The 22310-nt window shown below is 46.0% G+C and overlaps 1 protein-coding gene across 2 annotated transcripts in view; it reads right to left on the bottom strand.

Moving 5' to 3' along the window:
- Positions 1-8964: 8964 nt before the first annotated feature.
- The window catches only part of LOC132386890 (NACHT, LRR and PYD domains-containing protein 3-like), a 29674-nt gene continuing 16328 nt past the window's right edge, over positions 8965-22310 (bottom strand). For both annotated transcript variants that reach the window (XM_059959243.1, XM_059959244.1), the window contains one exon: positions 8965-10721. In XM_059959243.1, coding sequence (XP_059815226.1) covers positions 8980-10721 — 1742 coding nt within the window. In that variant the 3' untranslated portion in view covers positions 8965-8979. The remainder of the gene's footprint in view (positions 10722-22310) is intronic.

Genomic DNA, 22310 nt, shown 5'->3' with positions numbered 1-22310 from the left:
ACTGGAGGAAGGGGGATGCGGCAGAGAGATCCCACAGGAGGAAGGGGGATGGGAGAAAGAGATCCCACAGGAGGAAGGGGGATGGGGGAGAGAGATCCCACAGGAGGAAGGGGGATGGGGGAGATAGATCCCACAGGAGGAAGGGGATGGGAAGGGAGATTCCACAAGAGGAAAGGATGAGGGAGAGAGATCCCACAGGATGAATGTGTATGGAAAAGACAGATCCCACAGGAGGAAGGGGGATGGGGGAGAGAGATTCCACAGGAGGAAGGGGGATTGGGAACAGAGGCCCAACAGCAGGAAGCAGGATGCAGAAGAGAGATACCTCAGGATACCTCAGGAAAAGACAGATCCCAAAGGAGGAAGGGGGATGTGGAAGAGAGATCCCACAAAAGGAAGGGGGATTGGGGAGGGAGATCCCACAGGAGGAAGGGGGATGCTGAGGAGAGATCCAACAGCAGAAAGTGGGAGTGGAAACAGAGAGCCCAGAGAATGAATGGGGGATGGGAACGTGAGATCCCACAGGTGGTTTGCTACCCGTGCCACGTGCTGGTGAGGCTAGAAATAATGCAGCTAAATACGTGGCTGAGGGGATGGTACATGATGGAGGGGTTCATGTTTCTGGACAATTGGGCTTTTTCCAGGGGAGGTGAGACCAGTTCGAATTGGGCAGTTTGCACCTGAACTGGAGGGGAACTAACATCCTTATCGGTAGGCTAGCAAGTTCTGCTCTGGGGGTTTTAAACAAGGTTGCAGGGGGACGGGGCAGAGTTTTAGAGCAGATAGTGATGTGGAGGAGGATAATGGTCATGCGAGGACTGCCTGTTTCGACAGATATCAATGGTTTGTACGTGATAGAAATGTTCTCAGGTGCATCTATTTCAATGCAAAGAGTATAGTGTGTAAGGCAGATGAGTTTAGGGCATGGATTGACACATGATGATCTCGACATTATTGCTATTAGTAAGACTTGGTTTGCAGGAGGGGCAGGACTGGCAGCTTCATGTTCCGAGGTTATGTTGTTTCAGACGTGATAGAGGGGGAGGGATGAAAGGGGGAGGAGTGGCATTACTAGTCAGGGGAATCTCACAGCTGTGTGCAGACGGGACAGCCCGGAGGGCTCGTCTACAGAGGCCGTATGGGTGGAGCTGAGGAACGGGAAAGCTGTGACCACACTAATAGGGTATTATTATATACGGCCCAATCGGAGGAGCAAGTCTGTTGAGAGTTAGCACACCAATGTAAGAAACAGAAATTTGTAATCGTAGGGGATTTTAACTTCCCACATATTGACCTGGACTCCCACTCTGTGAAAGGGTTAGATGGCGTGGAGTTTGTCAAATGTGTTCAGGAAAGTTTTCTAAATCAATATATTGAGGTACCAACAGGAGAGGGTGCACTACCTGATCTATTAGGGAATCAGACAGGTCAGGTGACAGAAGCATGTGAAAGCGAACATTTTGGGTCCAGTGACCATAATGTCATTAGTTTCAAGATAATTATGGATAAGGATAGGACTGGTCTACCAGTTAAGGTTCTGAATTGGAGAAGGGCCAATTTGGTGGAAATGTGAGAGGATCTGGGAAGAGTGGATTGGGATAAGTTGTTTTCTGGCAGTGATGTATTCAGTAAGTGGAGTTACTGAACTGCGCTTACATCCTGAGTTTGCATGTTCCTGCCAGGATTAAAGGCAAAGTTAACAGGGATAGGGAACCTTGTTTTTCAAGGGATATTGGCGATCTGGTTAAGTACGTGTTTAGCAGGTACAGGCAACAAGGAACAAATGATATACTTGAAGAGCATAGAGAATGTAAGGGAATACTAAAGAAGGAAATCAGGAAGGCAAAAAGAAGACATGAGGTTGTGTTGGCAGATAATGTGAAGGTAAACCCGAAGGGTTTCTACAAGTATATTAAGAGTAAAAGGATAGTAAAGGACAAAATTGGTCCCCTAGAAGATCAGAGTGGTTGTCTATGTGTGGAACATCACGAGACGGGGAAGATCTTAAACAGTTTTTTGCGTCAGTGTCGACTTAGAAAACTGGCATAGTGGATATGGAATTAAAGGAAACAAACAGTATTGTCATGGAACGCGGCCAGTGAGTGAGTGGGCCAGTGAAGGAGTGGAAATTTGAGGCTTTGACTCGAGAGATTCTGGCAGTTTTGGCAATTGGACTGTGCAAATCAAGACAACGAAGATTTGAATAGCTCAGACTCAGCAGAAAGCAGCTGATTGACCAAGCAGTTTGAAAAGCTCGAACAAATAAATAGAGGGGTAGCTCAAGCTGAGCGGCCCGTGGAAAGCGGCCAGTGAGTGAGTGGAGATTTGAGGCTTTGACAGGTCTTTACAATGCCTCCTGAGACGGTGATGTGCCTCTCCTGTGAGATGAGGCAGTCTTGGGGGAAATCCCCTCTCCTGCAGAGTCACATCTGCCAGAAGTGCTTGCGGCTGGGCGATCTGGAAGACCGTGTGAGGAATCTGGAGCCGAAGCTGGATGACCTTCGACTCATAAGGGAGAATGAGGCTGCCATAGATGAGAGCTACAGGGAGGTAGTCACACCTAGGCTGCCGGAAGCAGGTCGTTGGGTGACAGTCCGAGGGGGGAAAGCGAAGGAGAGTAGACAGGTAGTGCAGAGCACCCCTGTAGCCATTCCCCTGAATAATAAGTTTACCGTCCTGGATACTGTTGGTGAGGACGACCGACCAGGTGTGAGCCACGGTGGCAGGGCCTGTGGCACTGAGTCTGACCCTGTGGTGTAGAAGGGTGGGACGGAGTGGAGGAGAGCTGTCGTCATTGGAGACTCTATAGTCAGGGGAGCAGAGAGGAGATTTTGTGGACGTGAGAAGGAAACACGCATGGTTTGTTGCCTCCCGGGTACCAGGGTCCGGGTTGTCTCTGACAGGGTGCATGACATCCTGGTACGAGAGGGAAAGCAACCAGAAGTCGTGATACATGTTGGTACCAACGACATAGGCAGGAAGAGGGATGAGGTCCTGAAGTGTGAGTTTCGGGAACTAGGCAGAAGGCCGAAGAAGAGGACCTCAAGGGTGGTGTTCTCAGGATTGTTGCCAGTACTACGTGATAGTGAGGGTAAGAATTGGATGAGATGGCAGTTGAATGCGTGGCTGAGGAGTTGCTGCAGGGGACGGGGTTTTAGATTTTTGGACAACTGGGATCTCTTCTGGGGAAGGTGGGACCTGTTGCACCTGAACTCTAGGGGGAGCAATATCCTTGCTGGTAGGTTTGCGAGCATGTTTCGGGAGGGTTTAAACTAATTTGCAAGGGGGATGGGACCCAGAGCGATAGAGCAGTGAAAAAAGTGCATGGAGTAAAGCCAGATCTGACACAGAGAGAGGTTTTGAGGAAAGGGCAGCAGAATAAAGGGTATAAAGGCAGTAAGGTTGAAGGGCTAAAGTGCGTGTACTTCAATGCAAGAAGAATCAAGAACAAAAGTGATGAACTGAGAGCTTGGATACTTATATGGAATTATGATGTAGTGGCCATTACGGAGACTTGGCTGGCACCAGGACAGGAATGGATTCTCAATATTCCTGGATTTCAGTGCTTTCAAAGGGATAGAGAGGGGGGAAAAGGGCAGGACGGGTGGCATTACTGGTCAGGAATACTATTGCAGCTACAGAAAGGGTGGGTAATATAGCAGGATCCTCTTTTGATTCAGTATGGGTGGAAGTCAGGTACAGGAAGCAAGCAGTTACTCTACCGCGGTATTCTACAGGCCCCCAGGTTGCAGCAGAGATACCGAGGAGCAGATTGGGAGGCAGATTTTGGAAAGGTGCAAAAATAACAGGGTTGTTATCATGGGTGACTTTAACTTCCCTAATATTGATTGGCACTTGATTAGTTCCAAGGGTTTAGATGGGGCAGAGTTTGTTAAGTGTGTCCTAGATGGATTCCTGTCTCAGTATGTTGACAAGCCGACGAGGGGGAATGCCATACCAGGTCTAGTATTAGGTAACGAACCGGGTCAGGTCACAGATCTGACAGTGGGTGAGCATCTGGGGGACAGTGACCACCGCTCCCTGGCCTTTAGCATTATCATGAAAAAGGATAGAATCAGAGAGGACAGGACAATTTTTAATTGGGGAAGGGCAAATTATGAGGCTATAAGACTAGAACTTGCGGGTGTGAATTGGGATGATGGTTTTGCAGGGAAATGTACTATGAACATGTGGTCGATGTTTAAGGATCTCTTGCAGGATGTTAGGGATTAATTTGTCCAGCTGAGGAAGATAACGAATGGTAGGGTGAAGAAACCATGGGTTACAAGTGAAGTGGAAAATCTAGTCAGGTGGAAGAAGGCAGCGTACACGAGGTTTAGGATGCAAGGATCAGATGGGTCTATTGAGGAATATAGGGTAGCAAGAAAGGAGTTTAAGAAGGGGCTGTTAAGAGCAAGAAGGGGGCATGAGAAGGCCTTGGCGAGTAGGGTAAAGGAAAACCCCGAGGCATTCTTCAATTATGTGAGGAACAATAGGATGACAGGAATGATGGTAGGACCGATTAGAGATAAAAGTGGGAAGATGTGCCTGGAGGCTGTGGAAGTGAGCGAGGTTCTCAATGAATACTTCGCTTTGGTATTCACCAATGAAAGGGAACTTGATGACGGTGAGGACAATATGAGTGAGGTTGATGTTCTGGAGCATGTTGATATTAAAGGAGAGGAGGTGTTGGAGTTGTTAAAATACATTAGGACGGATAAGTCCCCGGGGCCTGCCGGAATATTCCCCAGGCTGCTCCACGAGGCAAGGGAAGAGATTGCTGAACCTCTGGCTAGGATCTTTATGTTCTCGTTGTCCAGGGGAATGGTACGGGAGGATTGGAGGGAGGCGAATGCTGTCCCCTTGTTCAAAAAAGGTAGTATGGATAGTCCAGGTAATTATAGATCAGTGAGCCTTACATCTGTGGTGGGAAAGCTGTTGAAAAGGATTCTTAGAGATAGGATCTATGGGCATTCAGAGAATCATGGTCTGATCAGGGACAGTCAGCATGGCTTTGTGAAGGGCAGATCGTGCCTAACAAGCCTGATAGAGTTTTTTGAGGAGGTGACCAGGCTTATAGATGAGGGTAGTGCAGTGGATGTGATCTATAAGGATTTTAGTAAGCATTTGACAAGGTTCCACACGGTAGGCTTATTCAGAAAGTCAGAAGGCATTGGATCCAAGGAAGTTTGGCCAGGTTGATTCAGAATTGGCTTGCCTGCAGAAGGCAGATGGTCATGGTGGAGGTAGAACAATCAGATTGGAGGGTTGTGGCTAGTGGAGTCCCGCAAGGATCTGTTCTGGGACCTCTTCTTTTTGTGATTTTTATTAACGACATGGATGTGGGGGTAGAAGGGTGGGTTGCCAAGTTTGCAGACAACACAAAGGTTGGTGGTGTTGTAGACAGTGTAGACGATTGTCGAAGATTGCAGAGAGACATTGATAGGATGCAGAAGTGGGCTGAGAAGTGGCAGATGGAGTTCAACCCAGAGAAGTGTGAGGTGGTACACTTCCGAAGGACAAACTCCAAGGCAAAGTACAAAGTAAATGGCAGGATAGTTGGTAGTGTGGAGGAGCAGAGAGATCAGGGGATACATGTCCACAGATCCCTGAAAGTTGCCTCACAGGTAGATCGGGTAGTTAAAAAAGTTTATGGGGTGTTAGCTTTCATAAGTCAAGGGATAGAGTTTTAGAGACGCGATGTAATGATGCAGATCTATAAAACTCTAGTTAGGCCACACTTGGAGTACTGTGTCCAGTTCTGGTCACCTCGCTACAGGAAGGATGTGGAAGCATTGGAAAGGGTACTGAGGACATTTATCAGGATGCTGCCTGGTTTAGAGAGTATGGATTATGATCAGAGATTAAGGGAGCCAGGGTTTACTCTTTGTAGAGAAGGAGGATGAGAGGAGACATGATTGAGGTGTGCAAGATATTAAGAGGAATAGACAGAGTGGACAGCCAGCGCTTCTTCTCCAGGGCACCACTGCTCAGTACAAGAGGACATGGCTTTAGGGTAAGGGGAGGGAAGTTCAAAGAGGATATTAGAGGAAGGTTTTTCACTCAGAGAGTGGTTGGTGAGTGGAATGCACTGCCTGAGTCAGTGGTGGAGGCAGGTACACTAGTGAAGATTAAGAGACAACTAGACAGGCATATGGAGGAATTTAAGGAGGGGGGGGGGTTATATGGCAGGCAGGTTTTGAGGGTCGGCACAACATTGTGGGCCGAAGGGCCTGTAATGTGCTGTACTATTCTATGTTTTATGGAACGTATAGAGATTAAAGAGGAGGAGGTGCGTACTGCCTTACAGCAAATAAAGTTAAATAAATCCCCCAGGCCTGACATGATATTTTCTCGGACCTTGAGACAGACTAGTGTAGAAATTGCAGGGGTCCTGGCAGAAATAATTAAAATGTCCTTCGCCACAAGAGCGGTGCCGGAGGATTGGAGGGTAGCTCATGTTGTTCCGTTGTTTGAAAAAGTCTCCAAAAGTGCACCAGGTAATTACAGGCCAGTGAGCCTAACATCGGTATTAGGTAAATTATTGGAAGGTGTTCTGAGAGATCGGATTTACAAGGAGTTGGATAACCAAGGGCTGATTAAGGATAGTCAGCATGGCTTTGTTCATGGCAGATCGTGTTTAATGAATCCTGTAGAGTTTTTCAAGGAGGTTACCAAGAATGCACATGAAGGAATGGCTGTGGATGTTGTCTACATGAACTTTAGTAAGGCTTTTGACAAGATCCCACATGGGAGGTTAGTTCAGAAGGTTCAGACAGTACGTATCCATGGAAAGGTTGTAGATTGGATTCCAAATTGGCTGTGTGGGAGAAGACAGAGAGTCTTAGTGGATCATTGCTTCTCAGACTGGAGGCCTGTGACTAGTGGTGTGTCTCAGGGATCTGTGCTGGGACCATTGTTGTTTGTTGTCTATATCAATGTACTAGATGATAGTGTGATAAATTGGATCAGCCAGTTTGCTGATGACACTAAGATTGGAGGCGTTGCGGACAGCGAGGAAGACTTTCAAAGCTTGCAGAGGGATCTGCACCAACTGGCAACATGGGCCAGAAAATGGCAGATGGAAATGAATGCAGACAAGTGTGAGGTGTTCCATTTTGTAAGGACAAATCAAGGTAGGACATAGACAGTAAAGGGTAGGGCACTGAGGAATGCGCAGGAAGAAAGGGATCTGGGAGTTCAGATACATAATTCCCTGAAAGTGGCGTCACTGGGAGACAGGGTTGTAAAGAAGGCTTTTGGCATCCGGGCATTCATAAATCAAAGTTGAGTATAGGAGTTGGAAAGTTATGGTGAGGTTGTACAAGACATTGGTGAAGCCAAATTTGTAGTATTGTGTGCAGTTCTGGTCACTGAACTATAGGACCGATATCGGTAAGACTGAAAGTGTGCAGAAAAGATCTGCGAGGATGTTGCCGGCTCTTCAGGAGTTGAGTTACAAGGAAGGATTGAACAGGTTAAGACTTTATTCCTTGGAGCGCAGAAGAATGAGGGGAGATTTGATAGAAGTTTACACAATTACGAGGGGAATAGACAGGGTAGATGCGAATGGGCTCTTTCCACACAGATTAGGAGAGATAAATTACAAAAGGACTTTGCTTCAGGGTGAAAGGGGAAAGGTTTAGGGGGAACGTCCTCACTCAGAGAGTTGTGAGAGTGTGGAACGAGCTGCCATCTGATGTGGAAAATGCGGACACACTGTTAGGTTTTAAGAATAAATCTGATAGATGCATGGATGGGAGAGGTCTGGAGGGCGATGGACTGGGTGCAGGTCAATGGGACTAGCGGAATAAAGTTTTGGCACAGAGCAGAAGGGCCGAATGGCTTGTTTTCTATGCTGTAGTGTTCTATGATTTTACGATTCTATGAAGGAATATGGGGAGGTCAGTTGCCACAGGAAGAAGGGGGATGGGAAGAGAGATCCCACAGGAGGAAGGGGGATGGGGGAGAGAGATCCCACAGGAGGAAGGGGGATGGGGGAGAGAGATCCCACAGGAGGAAGGGGGATGGAGAAGTGAGATCCCACAAGGGGAAGGCGGATGTGGAAGTGAGATCCCACAGGAGGAAGGGGGATGGGGTAGAGAGATCCGACAGGAGGTAAGGGGATGGGAAAGATAGATCCAGGAGGAAAGCGGAATGGGAAGGGATACCACTGGAGGGAAGGGAATGGGGAAGACAGAACCTTCAGGGGGAAGGGGGATGGGGAAGAGAGATCTGACAGGAGGAAGGGGGATGTGGAAGATAGATCCCACAGGATGAAATGGGAATGGGAAGGGATACCACTGGAGGGAAGGGGATGGGGAAGAGAGAACCCATAGGAGGATGGGGGATGGGGAAAAGAGATCTGAGAGGAGGAAGGGGGATGAGGCAGAGAGATCCCACAGGAGGAAGGGGGATTGGAAGAGAGATCTGAAAGGAGGAAGGGGAATTTTTGTACGCGTGTGTTGGGTCTGAACAGAGACCCAGAGGAGATGCGGCCTCGCTCTCTGTGTATCTGGTAGTGAGCAAAGTCACAAACAGGAAAGGGCAGGGGAGGGCATTCTCACAATGGTATTTCTTTCCTTCTCACTGGGACAGTCTGCAGACGGCCTCTTGTCCCTCACCGGGAAGGGGGTGTGAATCTTTGACCCATCTGCTGCAGTCAGTGTCGATCTGGGTGTCAGTAACAGTGAGAAGGAACATTGTCAATGGACGTGTCACAGGCAGCAGGAAACACGGCCATTCCTGTGATTTACTACCATTAAACCAATGGTCGTTGTTCACTGATCTGATTAAGTCTCCAACATCCCTTCACAAGGAACCACAGAACCCTCCTGTCCTTGGGGAATTGCTGACCGATCCCCTGGGCATTTGTCACAATTCTTCACAATCTGATTTATCACAGTTTAACCCAAATCTCTTTACATTGAAATGACACAATAGAACAGTTTCACAGTTCCGAGTGAGAGATAAATCAAGTTACCTCAACACCTGGCACTTGTGCAGCCCGGGTCCCAGCCGCTGGATTCCTTCACACTGAATGCGGCAGTTCCCCAGGTCGAGGTGTTTTATTGTATCACAGAATCCGATGACATGAGACAGGACCGCGCAGTCAATCGGGGTCAGTGTCATTCCACTGAATGAAAGTGTTTCCACAGATCCCAGTGTTTCCTGAGCCAGTCCACGATTCTGAGACTCAAACAGGTAGTGCAATGTGTTCAGGAGGCTCCTTTTACCAGCTTCACTCCCTGTGTTTCCAATCTGACGTTTAACCTCCTCCTTCACCCAGTCAATCACCCAGCAGGTTGTTTCATGAGGAAATGGACCCAGAAACTCCACCAGGCCCCGAGCTGTCATTGGAGAGGAGAGACCAGCAACAAAACGGAGAAATACCTCAAATCGCCCATCTGCCGTGTTGTGGGCTTTAGTGAGGAATTTCAGGATATCCCCGGGATGTGGATTCAGGAATTGTGCGACTGCAGCTACAAACTCTTGGATGGTGAGGTGTGGGAATGTGTACACCACGCTTTGGGCAGAATCCTCTCTCTCCAAAAGCTCCATCAGGAACCCGGACAGGAACTGGGAAGGCTGCAGACTGTAGTTGACCAAATCTCCATCTGTAAACACAATCTTCTTCTCGGACACTCCTCTGAAGGCCATCTGACCAACCCTGAGTAACACATCACGGGGTCTCTCAATCTCACGGCCGTGGTTTTTCAGGATGTTGTAAATATAGTAGGAGTACAGTTGGGTGATGGTCTTGGGAACTCGCTGTGGGTCCCTGACTCTTTGTGTGAAGAAGGGGCCTAGTGTCAGAGCGAGGATCCAGCAGTAGGAGGGGTTGTAGCTCATGGTGTACAGGATCTCGTTCTCCTTCACATAATTGAAAACAGCTTCCGCCACCGTCTGATCTTCAAAATGTCTGATGAAATATTCCTTCCGTTCCTCATCAACAAATCCCAGGATTTCAGCCCAGACACTGATATCCGCCTTTTCCAATAAATGTAACGCAGTGGGGCGGGTGGTCACCAGCACTGAACACCCTGGGAGCAGCTTGCCCTGGATTAAACTGTACACAATGTCAGACACTTCACACCACCACTCGGGATCTGGGCACTGGTGCTTTGGTTCTGTATCTCTCCGACTGTCCGCAAAATCGATTTTGTGTTTGAATTCATCTAAACCATCGAATATAAACAGTAATCCTTCTGGATTCTTCCAGACTTCTCTCAGGATATTCCCAAAGTAAGGATACTGATCCAGAATCAGCTCCCTCAGGTTTATTCTACAATTAATGGTGTTTAAATCTCGGAATTTGAAACTGAAGACAAACTGGAACTGTTGGTATATTTTCCCCGTGGCCCAGTCATAAACAATCTTTTGTACCATCGTTGTTTTCCCGATCCCCGGGACTCCGGCCATTGCTGCTGAACTCCCAGATTTGGATTTACTCCGGGAAAAGCTGCTCTGGAATAACTGATCAGTACGGATTTTTTCCAGCTGACTGCGGAGTTGTTTCTCTCTATAATGCTCATGGTCTCTGCCTCTTGCCAGCAGCTCATGTTCCACCAGTGTCCGATCTCGAACAGTAGAAATGACCGTGAGCTCAGCGTATCGATCAGCCAGCTGGAAAACCTTCACCTTCTCCCTCATCAGGATCGTGTTCACTCTCAGTGTTTCAGTTCGTGTCCGCAGAGTCTCCTTGTGTTTCTGTTGAACATCTTCCATGGGAACAGAGAACATATTCAAAACGTTAAACGGCTCATCTGACAAAGAACTTTATAACGGTATTTCAGCATTCAGTGTTTGAGATTACATGAATCAATTCAATGCTTCCATGGATATTAGGACAGAAAGTAAAATTCTGTTCACAGACACGGAATTGACAGCAATGGATGTCCCTGAAAATGTCCAATCCTCATGTTCTGGTTCTAGTTATTTGTAAGGTGAACATTCCTCTGATTGCACTTTCTGAGGAAGTTTAAACAAGCATCACACCCCACTAACATCTTAACTACATTCTACAGAGGCGTGGTTGAGAGTGTGCTGACCTTTTGCATCACAGCCTGGTACTCCAGCTGCAGTGCTGCCGACAAAAAAGCCTTGCAGGGTGTGGTTAGGGGAGCAGAGAAGGTTATTGGGGTCTCCCTACCTTCTGTCCAAGACCTCTTTCAACGTCGATGCCTCCATTAGACACGGTACATAATTAAAAACCCCTCACACCCTCTCCATGAACTGTTTGTTCTTCTGCAGTCAGGCAAACGTTACAGGAGCATCAAACCGAAAACCACAAGGCTACTAAACAGCTTCCTCCCACAGGCAGTCAGACTGCTAAATAGCTGCTCTATCTGACTCTGCTTTGGACACTTTTAACTTGCACCGGACACTTATAACTTGATTTAAAGCGACATGTGGCTGTTGTGTTTTATTACTTATTGTTGTGTTTATTATTTAGTGTTGCGTTTGTTATGTTATGATTGCACTGCTCCTGGGAAACGCTGTCTCATTCTACCCTGCAGAGCTGATGTATGGTTGGAACGACAATAAAGTTTTTGAATCTTGAATATCCTATTGCAATCCTGACTGCACCTCCCGTTATAACAACATTTCACTATATTTAAAGCATTGTTTGACTCATTAACAGACGATGTTAATGTTGATCTGGTGTGGAACTATGGAGAGCAGGTCACTGTGCATTTTGGCAAGGCTGCACACTGGGGAGTCACAGGTGTCCACTGCTCGCATCAAAACAGGAGCAGAATACGCGGGAAATACTCAAGTCGGGCAGCGTCTGGGGGAGAATCACAGTGAAGTTGCGGATCGATAACCCATCGGAATGACAGAGATGAAAATGGGTAGTTTTCAATCGCAGTGATGGAGGATTGGTGGAAAGATGGAATCTCTGTTAATGGAAGAAGCCACAAGGGTCTGTCTCAGTGATGCACATTGTGTCTGTGGGAGAGGGTGGTGAAGTCTTGGCAACTGCTACTCATCAGTCTTGCTTTGGGGGTGTGGGGCTCTGTCTAATGAGGCCTCCGTCTGTCAGAGTCGACCATGGATGTCCTGCCCCTGCAAGCCGGAACACTCCGATATGGAGAGGAAGCTTCTGCCGATGTAGCAAGCTCCCTCTCTCCATGCATCTGATGTGCACAAAGGAACAGCAGAGACTGACACAGCTTGGCACCAGAGGTGTCACAGGAGATGCCAGTCTGCGTTGAACGTCATTTAACACTGACTTAGGGACTCCAGCTCCAGGCTTTTCCCACTGGGTTAACTCCCAAGCTCTTCCCCATGAGGGGTTACAGTTACAAAGCAGTGGAGTTTTGAGATCAGAGTTTTCTTGTTCCTGGGTGAGCTGCCAATCATAGCCGACAAGCCCCATCTGCCCAAAGTGACTGGTTGTAAGGCACCAGTAACCCACCTCTGCCTCTTCTCCTGTCAGAAGAAACGCTTCCACCGGGATTAGTGGCTAAACCGCACGTGAAGGCCAAGAGCTGGACAGAGGCTACTCGACACAGGGAGTATTTAATAGGTCATAGCAGCTCATCCGCACTGTCACCCCCCCTCCCCCCCCCCCCGGTTATAACAATCTTAAGCAACCGAGGGGCGCTGTATTATTGACAACGAATTGATAAATTGGTTTATTATTGTGACATGCACCACTGTAAAATGGAAAACTTTTCTGCATGCGATCCAAATAGAGCATTGCATCACATCGGTGCAATGAGGTTGTACAAGGAAAAATGGAACAGAATAGTTCAGGGAAACAGTGTTTCAGTTGCCGAGAAAATGCAGTGCAGGCAGACGATAAGGTAGAAGGCCAAAGGATCATTGGGAGGTCAGCGTTGAGTTTTTTTGGGACTATGTTCCTAAACTGTAGAATTCAACAGCTTAAACTACAGTTCTGTGCAGAAGTCTGAGGTGTATATTAGGACTGACACATTCTGTCTTTTGTTTTCTAGTTTGCACTTTATCCCGTTGTGATGCGGTTTGAACGGCATCGTCTGGATGAAAGGTGCTTTATAAATAAGTCATTATTATTATTATTATTATTATTATTATTATTATTATTATCAGCCTAAACTGGTAAAACTTGAGGTACAGGCATAGCCAAGCACACACATGTCTCAATTGAGAGGAGATTTCAGACTATTCTCGTGGTGTATAGTGTTATGGGTTTTCGAAGATTTACACAAGTATCGCCGTGTGGGCCTAATTTATTAATACTATTCTGTAAAGCCTTTAGGATGATACCAGTTATCGATATTACGATTGGGATAAATAATACCCTGTTCGTGTTCCATAGTCTTTCATTTTGCCCTTTCAATTCAATATATTTCTGGTATATTTTTTTTTACTAATTCATTTCTGTAAGTTATGTCTGTTTGGAATGGCTATATATATTTAAAAGGTTGCTTTTGCTTGTTTATCCTGTAAAATTACATCCGAACACAGATCATATCTGATGCAGTATGATATGAAGGACTCTAACTCCAAAAGTGGAAGAGGCTTGTATATTTAGTAAATTATGGGGTTTTTCATCAGTTGTAGTTTAAGCAATGTTTTTGTGAATGTTGTTCACCATTTTATTTTGCTTGTGCAAGTAATGAGATTCAGTTGAACTGCAGGATCTTTTAAAGTCGGATTGTTTGTAGTTTCTCTTATAATTTTCAGCATATATCGTCTTGGATCTATTAGTCGTTTATTCTGTATTATTGATAACTACATGTGTCAACAACCTTGTCCTGTATTGCTACAATGATCCCTTCTGTTTCTGGGAAGAAGTCTCCAACTCTGAGACAGGAGCTCGACACTTCCTTGTCGACATCTCTGTCAATGGAGCTATTTGTGGATTTCAGAAAAGGCAAGATGAGGGAGCACGACACACCAGTCCTCACAGAGGGATTTGATGTGGAAAGAGTGAGCAATTCCAAATTCCTGGCTGTCAATATCTCCGAGTATCTAACCTGGACCCAATATATCGATGCAGCTGCAGAGAAGGCACAACAGTGGCAATATTTCATCAGGAGTTTTCAACATCACTTGAATATTTCTACAGGTGTAACTTGCAGAGCATTGTAACTGTCTGCATCACCGTCTGGTTCATGGGGAACGGAGTAAGGTGCAAACTCAACGATTCAGGAGCAACTTCTCCTCTACCATGCAGCTTCCGAATGGACATTGAACCCATCGATACTGCCTCACTAATCTCTTTTTAAATTTCTATTTCTGCACTACTTATTTAGTTTAATATTTCATATAATCACACAGACATGCACAGCTATATATGTTCCTTCCAGGCCCTGAAGCCACTTCACTGCTCAGCCAGATCCACCGTCTGACAGGCCACATGTCTCGCATGGACAACTCCAGGTTACCGAAAGCAGTACACTACAGAGAACTCTCTCAGGGCAAGAGAGATCGTGGTGCCCCGCGCAGGAGGTACAAGGGCCAAATTAAGCAGAGGCTCTCTCAGGCAAATATGGAGGTCAAGGAGTGGCAGCCGCTGATCCACGGAAAAGCCAAGAATTTTGAGGAACCCCGAAGAGCGAGTGCTGAAAAGAAGAGGGGATACAAGAAGATTCCAACTCCCCAAGCGCCTGCATCCCAGCTGTCCCTCTGGCCCAACTGCTCCCGAGTCCACAGATTCGGAATTGGCCCCTACCGGCATCAACAATCGTGTCGTCATCCAGTACCACCAACCCCCACTCACAGACACACACACACACACACACACACACACACACACACACACACACACACACACACACACACACACACACACACACCTATTTGGGAAGAGAACAGGATTTAGGGTATGCTTCATGATCAGTAATGCTTGGTGGAACCCCGGAATGTCCATGCCCTCAAACCCTTTTGTTCCCCGGATCTGGAGTACCTGGTGCTGCTGTGTAAACCTTTCCGGCTGCCAAGGGAGTTCCCGGCTGTTATTATCACAGCTGTGTAATAACAACATCCCCCAGTTGTGTGTTATTGTCACAGAGGGGAGATGATTTCCTTCAGAAATCGGTCAGGACTGCCCAAACCACAAAATTTGTACCAACAGTTCCGTGTGAACAGCACTTGCCGTGTGACCGACTGCTTACATTGCCGGTGATCAGCAGGAGCTCAAGAAATTCAGCTCCGATCTGTGGAAAGTCATCCAGGCAGCGAAACGACAATACAGAGATCGTATTCAGGCACAGCTCTCCACCAACAACACACACAGCTTATGGCAAGCTCTGCACCCCAATACAGACTTCAGAGCTCAGTGCAGTGGTGCTGCCAACATCGCTGCCTGTCTCCCAGAGGATCTAAGTCTCTTTACGCTCGGTTCGATATCGCCAACACTGAGACCCCGGGGAGAGCCGACAAAGCGACCTGCACATTGGTCATCTCTGAGGCTGAAGTTCGCAGGTGTTTCCAACGAGTGAACAGTCGCAAGCCTGCGGGACCGGACGGCGTCCCAGGGCGGGTACTCAGGATGCGCGCGGCACAACTGGCAGGTGTATTTACGGATATTTTTAATCTCACCCTCTCCGAGAGTAGAGTTCCCTCCTGCTTCAAATCATCCACCATTGTTCCTGTACCTCAAACAACTAAGGCAACATGTCTGAACGTCTGGCGTCCTGTCGCACTCACCTCAATAATAAGCAAGTGCTTTGAGAGACTGGTCAAGGACAGCATCTGCAGATTGTTACCACCCACACTGGACCCCCTACAATCCACCTACCGACACAACCGATCAACAGATGACACAACAGCCACTGCTCTGCACACCTCCTTAAACATCTGGAGAAGAGGGATGCTTGTGTGAGAATGATGTTATTAGACTACAGTTCAGCATTCAATACCACCATTCCCTCCAGGCTTGACAAGAAGCTCAGAGACCTCGGCCTTCACCCTGCCTTGTGCAGCTGGGTCCTGGACTTCCTGTCAGATCACCAGCAAGTGGTAAGTGTGGGCTCCCTCACCTCTGCCCCTCTGACCCTCAACACAGGAGCCCCTCAGGGCTGTGTCCTAAGCTCCCTCCTTTACTCTCTGTATGCGCATGACTGTGTCGCTACCCACAGCTCCAATCTGCTATTTAAATTTGCTGAGGATACTATATTTATTGGCCAAATCTCAAATAATAACGAGGCAGCCTACACAGAAGAAGTCATCACCCTGACACAGTGTTGACAAGAAAACAACTTCTCCCTCAATGTCGCAAAAACAAAGGAGCTGGATGCAATGTTGCAAAGACAAGAGGAATGGAGACGGGCCAACCCCTATTGACATCAATGGATCTGGGGTTGAGAGAGTGAACAGCTTCAAATACCTCGGCATTCACATCACTGAGGACCTCACGTGGTCTGTACACATCAACTGTGTGGTGAAAAAAGGCACAACAGCACCTCTTTCACCTCAGATAGAACCATAGAACATTACAGCACAGAAAAAGGCCTTTCGGCCCTTCTTGTCTGTGCCAAACCATTTTCCTGCTTAGTCCCACTGACCTGCACCTGGCCCATATGCCTCAATACACCTCTCATCCATATACCTGTCTAAGTTTTTCTTAAATGTCAGAAGTCAGCCCGCATCCACAACTTCATCTGGCAGCTCGTTCCACACTCCCACCACTCTCTGTGTGAAGAAGCAACTTCCCCAATGATCCCTTTAAACTTTTCCCCCTTCCCCCTTAACCCATGACCTCTGGGGTTCTTTTTTTCTCCCCTAGCCTCAGTTGAAAAAGCCTGCTTGTATTCCCTCTATCTATACCCATCATAATTTTATACACCTCTGTCAAATCACCTCTCATTCTCCTACATGCCAGGGAATTGAGTTCTAACCTATTCAAACTTTCCCTGTAACTCAGTTTCTCATGTCCCAGCAACATCTTTGTAAACCTTCTCTGCACTCTTTCAACCTTATTAATATCCTTCCTGTAATTAGGTGACCAAAACTGCATACAATACTCCAAATTCGGTCTCACCAATGTCTTATACAACCTCACCATTACATTCCAACTCTTATACTCAGTACTTTGATTTATAAAGGCCAATGTACCAAAAGCTCTCTTTACGACCCTATCTACTTGTGACGCCACTTTTAGGGAATTATGTATCTCTACTCCCAGATCCCTCTGTTCTACTGCCCTCCTCATGTCCTAACATTTACCTTGTATGTTCTAACTTGGTTTGACCTTCCGAAGTGCAATACCTCACACTTGTCCGCATTAAACTCCATCTGCCGTTTTTCAGCCCATTCCTCCAACTGGTCCAAATCCCTCTGCAAGCTTTGAAAACTTTCCTCACTGTCCACTACACTTCCAATCTTTGTATCATCAGTGAATTTGCTGATCCAATTTGCCACATTCTCATCCAGATCATTGAGATAGATGACAAATAACAATGGACCCAGCACTGATCCCCATGGCACATCACTAGTCACAGGCCTCCACTCAGAGTAGCAATCCTCCACTACCACTCTCTGGCTTCTTCCATTGAGCCAATGTCTAATCCAATTTACTACCTCTTTAATCTCTTTAATCTGTATAAGTTCCATGATCTCCCTACTTGTTTGCCTTGTTTCCATAGACTCCATTCCAGTTTCTCTCATAAATACAGATGCAAAATAACCATTTAATATCTCTCCCATTTCTTCCAGTTCCATGCATAGCCGACCACTCTGATCTTCAAGAGGACCAATTTTATCCCTTACTATCCTTTTGCTTTTAACATACCTGCAGAAGCTCTTCGGATTATCCTTCACCCTGACTGCCAAAGCAACCTCATGTCTTCTTTTAGCCCTCCTGATTTCTTTCTTAAGTATTTTCTTACTCTTTTTATACTCTTCAAGCTTCTTATTTCCTCCCTGTTGCCTATACATGTTATACATCTCTCTCTTCTTCTTTATCAGAGTTCCAATATCCTTTGATAGCCAAGGCTCCTTATTTTTATTCGTTTTGCCTTTAACCCTGACAGGAACATACAAACTCTGCACTCTCAAAATTTCTCCTTTGAAGGTCTCCCACTTACCAATCACATCCTTGCCAGAGAACAACCTGTCCCAATCTACGAATTTTAGATCCCTTCTCATTTCTTCAAATTTGGCCCTTTTCAGGTTTCGAACGTCAACCCGAGGACCAGATCTGTCTTTATCCATGATCAAGTTGAAACTAATGACGTTTTGATCACTGGAACGAAAGTGTTCCCCTACACAGATTTCCGTCACCTGCCCTAACTCATTTCCTGATAGGAGATCTAATATTGTATCCTCCCTAGTTGGTACATCTATATATTGATTTAGCAAACTTTCCTGAACACATTTTATAAACTCAAACCCATCTAGACATTTAACAGTATGGGAGTCCCAATCAATGTGTGGAAAATTAAAATCCTCTACAATCATAAATTTCTGTCTCCTGCTGTTGTCTGTTATCTCTCAGCTATCTCTTTGCTCCTCCAATTCTCGCTGACTATTGGGTAGCCCATAATACAACCCTATTAATGTGGTCATGCCTTCCTGTTTCTCAGCTCCACCCATATGGCCTCAGTGGACAAGCCATCTAATCTGTCTTGTCGAAGCACCGTTGTAATATTTTCCCTGACTAGCAAAGCCACCACCCACCCTTCATCCCTCTGCCTCTATCACGTCTGAAACATCAGAACCCTGGAACACTGAGCTGCCAGTCCTGCCCCTCCTGTAGCCAAGTTTCAGTAATGGCTATGATGTCATAATTCCATGTGTCAATCCAGGCCCTCAGCTCATCTGCCTTTCCCACAACACTCCACGCTTTGAAATATACACACCTCAGAAGATTATTACCAGCACACACAACCTTGCTATTTGTGACTTTGCATGAACTAACAACATCATTTATTTTTACCCCCGTTCCACTATCTACTCTGGCACTCTGGTTCCCATCTAGTTTAAACCCTCCCCAATAAAACTAGCAAACCTCCCTGCAAGTATATTGGTGTCCTTGTAGTTCAGGTGTAACCCGTCTCTCTTGTACAGGTCCCCCCTGCCCCTGAAGAGGTCCCGATGATCTAGAAATCTGAAACCCTGCCCCCTACACCAGTTTCTCAGCCACGTGTTCATCTGCCAGAGCATCGCACTCTTACCCTCACTGGCACGTGGCACAGGCAGCAATCCGGAGATTACTACCCTCTATCTCCTGTTTTTCAATTTCCTACCAAGCTCTCTGTCCTCACTCTTCAGGACATCCTGACTATTTCTACCTATGTCATTGGTACCGATGTGTACCACGACATCTGGCTGATCATCCTCCCACCTCAGAATGCTGTGCAGGCGATCAGGGACATCCCTGACCATGGCACCCTGGAGGCAACAAACCATCCGGGAGTCTCTGTCACAACCACAGTATCTCCTGTCTGTACCCCTGACTATGGAGAACCCTATCACTACCGCTCTCCTCTTCCTCCTCCCTCCGTTCTGCACTGCAGAACCAGACTCAGTGCCAGAGATCTGGCTGCCGCAGCTTGTCCCAGGTAAGCCGCCCCCCAACAGTATCCAAATTGGTATACATATTTTGGAGGGGATTGGCCACATAAGAACCCTGCATTAACTGCCCTTTCCCCTTCACACAACTGATGGTAACCCAATTACCTGTGCCCCGTTCCTTAGGAGTAACTACCTCCTGGAAGCTACGATTTATAAACTACTCAGTCTTTCGAATGATCCGGAGGTCATCCAGCTCCTGCTCCAGTTCCCAAGCGCGATCTGTTAGGAGCTGCAGCTGGATGCGCTTCTTGCAGGGATCGTTGTCAGGGACACTGGAGGTCTCCCTGACTTCCCACATCCTGCAAGAGGAGCATTCCAACATCCTGCCTGGCATATTCTCTAGTCTGAACAAAAAAAAAAGAAAAACAAATCGTTAAGGTTGTTGAGGACGTTTGGGATGGGCTCCTAAATGCTAACGATTTTCTATAGGGGCACAATTTTGTGCATCCTGACTGGCTGCATCACTGTCTGGTTTGGGAACTCTCCTTCTCTCAATGGCAGGACTCTGCAGAGAGTGGTGCGGACAGCCCAGTGCACCTGTAGATGTGAACCTCCTACTATTCAGGTCATTTCAGAGATAAGGGGTAAAAAGTGCCCGAAGGATCATTCTGAACCCAAGTCTCACCAGGCACAAACTGTTCCAGCTGCTACCATCCGAGAAATGGTACCGCAGCGTAAAAGCCAGGACCAACAGGCTTCGTGACAGCTTCTTCCACCAGGCCATCAGACTGATTAATTCATGCTGATACAGTTCTATTTCCACAATTGTATACATAAATACAGACTCACTGCACACACTATACCGTAATTGTGCTGCTGGAGCAGAAAAACAATTTTCACGACGTGTCCATGATATTAACCCTGATCCAGAAAATTTTTATCTGGCTGCTGTTTCATTTTTTTAGATCTGTTATTCATCATCCGCAAACTGTCCTCGTTGATATTAATCCAAGTGCGCTCCAGTGCACATGGCGTTTTCCAGAAATTATTATTTAAGGTCTTATTTTTTTGCATATTTTCCAGATCTGTTTCAGACCAGGATATTTTACCAAAATTATACGTCAATATGGGCACAGTGAGTGTTTACTACCTTCGTTATATTTTTACTGTTCAGCTCTGATTGGCAGATTTTCTTGATCCTTGATGTAAATTCAGAGTTTGTTCAGCCTAGCAGTAAATTCAGATTTTCTTCAGCCTTGAAGTAAATTTTGTTGGAAGGTTTTCCTTTATCACATTATTAACTATTTTCTTTGCTTATTGATATCCTAAATATCCATTTCATATTCTGTTCCGTTGCATCCCGATGCTCCATTTGATATTCTACCGGCTGGATTGCACCATTCTTTATGTTAGATGTTCTGTACTTTTCTAGTCTAAAGTTCATGCTTATATATTTGGAAATTAGTTCCAGTATTTGAATTGTTTGTTTCAGCCTTACTGATGCAAGAGCAAATAATTTCAAATCCTCAATGTATAGCTGTGTCAAGGTATAATTCATATTTTTTTCTGATTAGATACCTGATTTTTGTCTGTTTCAGTAAATTATGAGTGGGCTTAAAGCTAGACAAAACCGCAGTGGGCTCAGTGAGTCGCTCTGGAAAACCCCTCCATTTATTTTGATAGTGGTCGTTGTTCCTCTGTGGTTGTTAATAGGACGATTATTTTACGCGAATGCTTCATCAGTTGTAGAAATTTCACAAGCATTGTATGAATTTTATATATATTTGGAACTTCTTTTAAACAGACGAGGAACAGAACCAGATGTGTTTTTTTTTCTGATTGACAATATAACACTGAAAGTTTTCTGCTTTCCACAGCATTTGAAATAGAATTACATAATCTGCTATCTGTTGTTCAAACCCGAACGGTATTCTGTCTGCTCTCCTGTGAGTATATTGTGGTTATCTAAGTTGTTATCTGAGTTGTTATTAGTTACGAGATGTACGATGCTATAATTTTAGATATAAAATTATCTTATTATTATTAAGAGCCAATAATAACATAGAAGGTGACCATTTAGTAGTCTTATAAATGCAGAATAAAGCTGTCGTTGAGGCTGGTGGTATATACCTTCAGCCTTTTATATGTTCTCCCCCATGGGAGTATGACAGAGAGGATGTATGAGGTGGTTTGGGGTTCAGTAGCAAGGCTTTGGGTCGGGTTTGTGTCTTGCCAGCTTGATTGAGTTCCTCCAGGAGGTGACAAAGGAGATTGAATAAGTTACACATGGATATTGTCTACTTGTATATTGGTAGAGTGTTTGACAAAGTCCCACATGGGAGGCTCATACAGAATATTAACATGCTTGAGAACTGTGGGGAATTGTCCTGGCTGCCAGGGACACAAACTGGGAGAAATGTCTTGGCGGCCGGGTGGTGAATCTCTGAAATTATTGTCATAGACGGCTGAGGAAGACACTTCATTGGATATATTTAAAATGCAGGTCGATATGTTCCTGATTAGGAAGAGCGTCAACGTTTACTGGGATAATGGGGTAGAGAGGAATTGAAGAGCAAATTCACTGAGCCGAATGGCTTAATTCTGCTACTAGGTCTTATGGTTTTAGGGAGCACCTGGAGTATTGTGTTCACTTCTGCTTGTCCAGCTCTTGGAAGGATTGGAGAGGGTGCAGAACAGGTTCTTCAGGGTGTTGCCTGGGTTCGGTGGCATGTGCTACAAGTAGAAGTTTGATAAACTTGATTTGTTTATTCTGGAGTTAGAATAGAAATCCGACTGAGGTGTACAAGTTTGAGAGATAAGAGTTTGGGTTGACAGCCTGTATTTTGTTTGGTTTTTTTTTT

Source organism: Hypanus sabinus, unplaced genomic scaffold (assembly GCF_030144855.1).
Source record: "Hypanus sabinus isolate sHypSab1 unplaced genomic scaffold, sHypSab1.hap1 scaffold_1366, whole genome shotgun sequence".
Classification (NCBI taxonomy): Eukaryota; Metazoa; Chordata; class Chondrichthyes; order Myliobatiformes; family Dasyatidae; genus Hypanus; species Hypanus sabinus.
This window is presented reverse-complemented; position numbering and strand designations above follow the sequence as displayed.